Raw genomic sequence first — 7,393 nt, forward strand, 5'->3', positions numbered from 1 at the left:
GCTGATTCAAGTAGTTCTAGGTTTGATGAGAGACCTTGTCTCTAAGGAGTTGAGGTGGGTAGAGATGGGTGAAGATACCTACCATCAAGTTCTGGCCTACATATATGTATATCACAAGCACAAGTGTTTAGACTTAACAGAGTGCTCAGGAAGTTCTTGGGAACTGAAGGTAATGTCCATTCCAAGTACAGCAGTTGGCTCTAAGTTTATTAAAATCATGGTTAATTCATGAGTTGTGTTGTGAGATTGACCCACCTTCCTCTTCTCTCTGAGTGTTGTGATTAAAGTTATGTACCACTACTATACCCAGCCTGGTTTTATTTTTTTTCCTTTGAATTACCTTTTTATTTATTTGGAGGATAGAAGGGAGAACTACTTGTGGGAATCAGTTCTCTTGTTTCCTCATAAATGTCTCTGGGATCAAACTCAGATTCTTAGCCTTGGAGCAAGCACCTTAACCTGCTAAGCCATCCCCCGAATCCCACACCTCATTTTTTTTTTAAGATGGTGTCTACGTATCCCTGACTGGCCTCCAACTCACTATAAAACCTTGAACTCTGTGTCCTCATCACTCCATCTTCAAAATGCTGTGACTATAGGTTTACGTCACCATTGCTGCTGGCTTATGTGGTGGTGAGGACAAGACCCAGAGCTTCCTCGGTTAGACAGGCAGTCTACCAAAGAAGATATATCCTCAGTTCCCTGACACTTAAAAGAATCTTTCAAATGCTAAAAAGGAATTAGTTTTGAATTGTAAGCATGTTCTAGAGCGGTGCTTCTCAACCTTCTTAGGGCAGTAGCTGTTTGATACAGCTCCTCATGTTGTGGTGAGCCCCAGCCATCAAATCATTTTTGATGGTTTTTCGTAAGTAATTTTCGCTGCTCTTATGTACTGTTGTGTAAATATCTGAAGTGTTATAGAGTACGCTTAATTAAACACAACGCAAATCCAATGACTCAAACACCAGATTAATGCAGATGAAAAACATTTATTGTAATTAAGCCACGACTGATCAATCACAGCCAAAGAACAGACTCGGAAGCTGAGCTGCAACCCGAAGAGAAATTGCACAACATAGTTAAAGGACAAGACCACAAACCGAGGGGAGTGGGGCGGGCTGTAGCATCACTGTACCATATTTGACACGAGGGGTTGAGCAAGGGAGTTTTCACCAAGCAGGTTAGGAGTGGGTTCCTGGGCCTGGGAACACGAACTTAGCATGACCCCGACAGCAAGATGGAGTTGTCCTTGAGTTGTTTGGACTCAGACAACTGTTTCCTTATAATAGAAGATGTTCAGCTATTGGGAAGTTTCAAGCTCCCCTAGGGCGGCTTGAACTTAGTTTCTCCCTATGATTAAATGGAGTCTGAAAATGAAGTGGAAGTATTTAGAGTAAGTTTCTTTAGCTTTCTCCCAAGATGCTGCCTATCTGATATGCAACCTCCTGCAAAAAGGTCCTTTAACACCCCCTCCAGAGGGATCACAACCCACAGGCTCAGAACTGCATTTCTAGACTAATCTTTTCCCCAAATCACCCTCACTTAATTTTGTCCCGTATTTTATAAATTACCAGGCTTTTAGTATTTAGTCAATTAATTTATTTAATGTAGGAGTGCTGTCTGCATGTACACCCACATAACACAAGAGGGCATCAGACCCCTCTACAGATGGTCCTGAGCCACAGTATGGTGGCTGGGAATTGAACTCAGGACCTCTGAAAAAAACGCCTAGTGTTCTTAACTGCTCAGCAATTTAACCAAACCAAGTTAGATGTTTTTTATAGAATTTATACATATTTACTTTGTGTGCATTGGTGTTGGTGTTTTGCTTGTGTGCATGTCTGTGTGAGGGTGTCAGATCCCTTGGAACCAGAGTTCCAGAGCGTTGTGAGCTGCCATGTGGGTGCTGGGAATTGAACCCGGGCCCGTCTGGAGGAGCTGAGCATCTCTCCAGCTAGTATATTTCTCATAACCTCAGAAATCTTCTAAACCTTTGTACATGCTGTTATATAGTATATTAACACTGAATTTTACAAGCTTTTTAAGATTAGCCATGGGCTATGAATATATGGTACCCCTTTGAAGGTAGAATTAAGCAATGTTTTAATACATATACATGTTTTGTCTGCATACCACAAAGCCAGAAGAGGCCATTTGATCCTCTGGAACTGACGTTACAGATGGTGTGAACCCATGGAGATACTGGTGATTGAAAGAGATACTGGGCCTCTGAAAGAGTAAAAAGTAATCATAACCATTTCAACAGGCCCAGCGAAGAATCTGAAAATTTACACTTGTGTGATCTTTGCACACGGGTGCATGCACGTGTGAAGGCAGCGGACACCAGTGCTTTCTTCTCCCACCTCCCATTCCTGTTTATAAATACAGTCTCACTGTCCCGCACTAGTACCATTCTAGTGAGCTCTGGAACCTGCCTTTGCTGCCCAGTGCTAGAGTCTCAGGCATACATAGCCATGAGCAGCTCAAGAGGGCGGCGGGGATTTGAACTCAAGTCCCCATGCTTGCACATGACCCTTACCTACTGAACCATCTCCCTAGACCCTTAAAAGTGGCTCTGTACTATATTTTTCCATGTTTGAAACGCTTTTTAGATGTGGTGTTGCTGTCTCAGACCAGGCTACGCACACTGTAGACAGTAACACCAGCTAATTGTTACCCTTCCCCTTGCAGCCCAGAATCTACCTTGAACCACCCTATTTCTCCTGCCAATCCTGACTTAAATCTAACAAATATATCTGGCACGTTCAAGTGCTTTAGCATTTTCATTGTATTAGGCATGTTGGTGCCGACCCTCAACGGCAGCACCCAAGAGTCGGGGCGAATCTCTCGAGTTTGGGGGTCGTCTGATTTATACAGTTTCAAGCCAGCCAGAGCTACACAGTGAGATCTCCAAACGTCACATTTTAGGGACTAGAGGGATGACACAGCATTTAAGAGCACTGGCTGTTCTACAAGTCCCGAGCTCAATTCCCAGTAACCAGGTGGTGGCTCACAACCATCTGTGAGATCTGGTGCCCTCTGCTGGTGTGTAGGCCTTCAAGTAGGCAGAACACTATATACATAATAAATGAGTAAACCTTTAGAAAATTAGATTTTACTCATCCATTTATTTATGGGTGCTCATGTGCTAGCTTCCCTAGAGGTCAGAGGACTCGTCGGAGTTGGGTCACGGGGCTTGGTGGCAGGTGTTTTTACCCACTGAGTCCTTAAGAGTGCTTTGCAATTTGCAAAAACTATGTATTTCATTTCCTGCGTAACTTAAATGTACCCTGTAATTCTGAGAAGCACAACACCAGGTGGTGGGTAGCTGTATAATCTCATCGATGAATCACAAACACATATGGAAAACAATGGTTTTAATAGGCTGACAAAAAGAACAATGTATATGAACTTAGGAAAAAAAAAACAATGAGGAGCCTCTGGATGATGTGAGTGATTTATATATACACTAAAATTTAATAAGACACTTCACACACTAAATAAATGTTTCTCAAACTTTTAAGTAACTACTGGTATTGTTTCTGACCATTGAACCCCCAGCATTTGGACTTATAACTAGTTCTTTGCTGTGCTGCATTGGTTCAGAACCAGCATTTGGACTTATAACTAGTTCCTTGCTGTGCTGCATTGTTCAGGACCAGCATTTGGACTTATAACTAGTTCCTTGCTGTGCTGCATTGGTTCAGGACAACATTTAAAAAGCATCATGCTTCACTCATGTGGATAGCACACACACTAAAATTAGGATGAGAGCCAAGAGATGGCTTAGTGTTTAAAAGTCGAAACTGCTCTCGCAGGAGACCTAAGTTCAGTTCCCGGCACCCAAGTCAGGCCTCCTTCTGTCACATGTAAGTCCCATTCCAGGCTACTCCGTGCCTCCGATCTCCAAAGACTTCTGTTGTCACACCTAACACAGGTTTAGGAAGTCAAGCTCGGGTCCTAAGAGCAGAATGTACTCAGTCCTGTGCCACCTCTCCAGATCCCCTGTTACGTTAACAGTAGTAGTCTCAAAATGATGAGTTTTTTTTTTTTTTTAAACACCTGCGAATAAATTAAAACCACCACAAAACAGGAAAAGCACCATTTAGCCTTATAGGAAGAATGGTGCGTAGCCTGCATTAGCAAGGCCTGGGTTTCTGTTCTGACATGTCCGTTCACTTTTTGTTTTTGGCCAAGTTTTCATCTCGAGCTATGCAACTCTTCTTCCTTATGGGCAGGATTAGAACTCTTCTAAGATGTATGTAAGGCCATTAAGCAGTGTTGAGAAATAATCTATGTCCTTCTTTTCCTCTTTAGATGTGCTAAGGACCTTGCACTCAGATGCCTTTTTCAACAGTTCCTCAAAAATCTCATTATGCATGTAAAAGAAAATGTATCCTGTGTGAAGCCTGTTCTCCTGACTGGAGGGATCTGGATTCTCGAACACTTGGACGTCACTGTAAAGGAGCCAGGCTTGCCTTTGGAAGTCATACACATCACTTACGTAGTGGCCTGAATTTGGGGAGCTCCCAAAATGGCTGACGACACTGACAAGCCTGTAATTGTGAAGATCCTCTTCCATCTCCACATCCTTTGATTCATCAGGACCCAACACAAAGGCATGTGGGTCATCTTCCTGCAAGTCCTTCTCTGGGTCTTCCTGAGGCCTAACACTTGCAAGTGATGCCGGTATAAACGAACCCTTGATTCGACTTCCATGATTCTGGCGGAATTTTGACAACTCAATGTTAGGATGGCCATCTGGCTTTCCATATATGTTAATTTTCTCATAGTTCTTAAATTCTGGATTCTCTGGGACCTCCTGAAGACCCATCTCTGTCAGACCTGGGTCTTGGATGCTCAGAGGGCCACAGAGCATAGGAAGGAAGCTATATGCCTCGCCCATCATCGACTCAGGCGCTGGTGATATCTTTTGTCTGAGGATCCTGTTTTCTGTCTTCACTAGTTCTGGCTCCAGCATAGAACCACTTTCCAGGCCTCTCTGCTGCTGCTCCTCACCTTCATCCTCATACATTATCTGGAAGCTTTGTATTTCAGCATCTGCAGTGGATTCAACATGTAGAATCATGGGGTCACCGGATTCTGAAGTCATCTTCTTAGATGACATTGACTGGCTGAAGATCTCAGGCATCATCCCTTGAGAGACATTGGGGATGTCATAGTCCCCCTTAGTGGGTGTATTGACCAAGGGAAATGGTAGCTTCCTGTTTTCGTGGCAATGAGAAGATATATTTAAGTACTGAGAAATCTCAACTGGCTGCTCACTCTTCACAGGCAACAAATCAGTGGTAACTTGGTAACGTTTCAGATGAACAATGAGGACCCTGGGGAGTCTCCTCAGTGTGTACTTGAGAACAGAATTCTTGTTCTTGCATTTCTCACAGTTATGCTCAATTTTTTCTGGTGTAAAGAAAAGATCGAAAGACTTTTGGATCGACAGAGGCTGTGCTTTTGTCCCATGGTGCAGGTCAATGGAGAGGTAATTGCTCACCTCGGTTTTGAGAGTGGCCTCACCACACCCTTCACAGACAATGGAGCTGTGCAGCTCAAACTCGAAATTAGCACCGACGGGACAAACGAACCTTTTGGTGGCAGAACCAGGTGATTCATTTCTCCTCTCCGTATCCCACATGGCGTTCACCTTTTCCATGTTCAGTTTGAGCTGGTCTAAACACAGACTCAAAAACTCATGGGCGTCATTCTGTTCATTGCCCGAGAAGGTGTCTGCAACTGTGGAAATGGACTTCTTCACACTGGTGAGTAACTCTCCCTTGATCTCTATGTCCCGAATGTCCTTCAAGACAAGGAGCTGGCTTAAGGGCATGATAAGGTCATCGTAGGAAACTTTCTCCCACGGGATACCTTGAGTGAGTAAGTCCTTTGCAAAGGTCGGAATCCCAAAGACAGACTGTAAGATGGAATTCATGTAACAAGTATTTCCCAAATTGGGGAAGCCTTCACGTTTTAGCTGCTTTAAGTAGCTGTCAGGAGGAGGTAGGACTCCGTTATGTGTTATGATCTCCAGACCAAATATGGATACATCTCTTTCATCAGAGCATGTCGCGATTGGAAGTACAGTGCCATCTAGGGTAGGCTTTCCGTAGGATTTGGAATTGAAAGCAGGTTCAAGTTTCCAGTTGTTACGCTTCTCTTGTTCTCTCAAAGCCAAGGCCTTCTCTGTTTTGCCTCCTCTATTCCTGGAGTAATAGCGCCTGGACTTCTTTTTTGATTCAGGATTGTTTTCTTTGAGAATATCCTTGTTTATTTCTACACAGGTTGATGGTACTTCTGTCTTCCTTTTTCTGCCTTGCTTTTCTCCTCTCTTTTTCTCAGTATAAATGCCTGTGGCATTTGACATAGAAAGTGGCAACTTCTGGGAGAGCAGTGTCCCACTGTCTAGGGCGGCACTCAGAGAGCCACAGAATTCCTCCTGCTGCTCCCTGAAAAACGGGTCACTGCTTTCATAAACATCCTGATTACTCTGGGGCTCCATGGGTTCTTGGAATTCACACGGAGTGGACGAATCCAGGAATGACTTCAAATGTTCAACATCTTCGGAGGATAACTTGTCGATGAGCAAGGATGTGTCATCTCTCAAAGTTAAGTCCAGGTGATACAGCCCCAGATCGCCACTAACCACTACGCCTGTTACATTATCACCCAGCTGAAAAACCCTCCTCCTTTCCTCCAACTTAAAAGAAACCACCAGATTAACTTTCTGTTTTCTTTCTACGATTTCAATGACTGCTTCTTTCCACTGCGAGGCCCGGGTGTGCTTGCTCCTGTTTGTGCTGCGGATCTGGACCAAACCATGCATCTTCAGGTGAGCCATTCTTTCTTCACAAATAAGATATGTACAATCTAAAAACAAAACACAAAAACACAACACATGCAGACACTGCAACTCAAAATATAACTATTGTAATGTTTTAAGGTTTTTGGTTTAACTCTTAACTGACCACAATCAGCTTTTAGTCTTTTCTTTATGCTTCAAGTAAAACCCTTACTGTGAAAAACATTCTTGTTTGTTAATTGCAATTCATAAAAATTGGAGTTACTTATATCCTTTAAATAAAAATCAGTTATGTGTATGTGTGTGCATTTGTGCACATGTGTGCAGTGCCCTGGAAATCCAGAAGAGGGCATTAACTCCCCTAGAATTACTAGCAGTTATTAGCTACCCAGTTTGGGGGCTAAAAACCTCAGTCCTCTGTAAGATTAAGGGCTCTTCACCGCAGAACCATCTCTCTAGCCTTAAATCTCATGTTTTAAAGCTGTTTGTGCAGACTCTTTGGAAAAGTTATCAGAGTTACTTTTTCTCCCCTGTCACAATGTTTAGTTGTGACAGTTCTATTTGTCAACTTGCCACAAA

At 43.2% G+C, this 7,393-nt stretch overlaps 1 protein-coding gene across 1 annotated transcript; it reads right to left on the reverse strand.

Moving 5' to 3' along the window:
• Window positions 1–4,240: 4,240 nt before the first annotated feature.
• LOC308439889 (ubiquitin carboxyl-terminal hydrolase 29-like) lies at window positions 4,241–6,853 on the reverse strand (the record flags this gene model as incomplete). The annotated part of the gene is made up of 1 exon (XM_080941826.1): window positions 4,241–6,853. The coding sequence occupies one exon, from the start codon at window positions 6,851–6,853 to the stop codon at window positions 4,241–4,243; it is 2,613 nt and encodes an 870-aa protein (XP_080797952.1).
• Window positions 6,854–7,393: the final 540 nt, after the last annotated feature.

The sequence above is a fragment of the Micromys minutus genome, assembly GCF_963924665.1.
Source record: "Micromys minutus genome assembly, chromosome: 30".
NCBI classification, from domain to species: domain Eukaryota; kingdom Metazoa; phylum Chordata; class Mammalia; order Rodentia; family Muridae; genus Micromys; species Micromys minutus.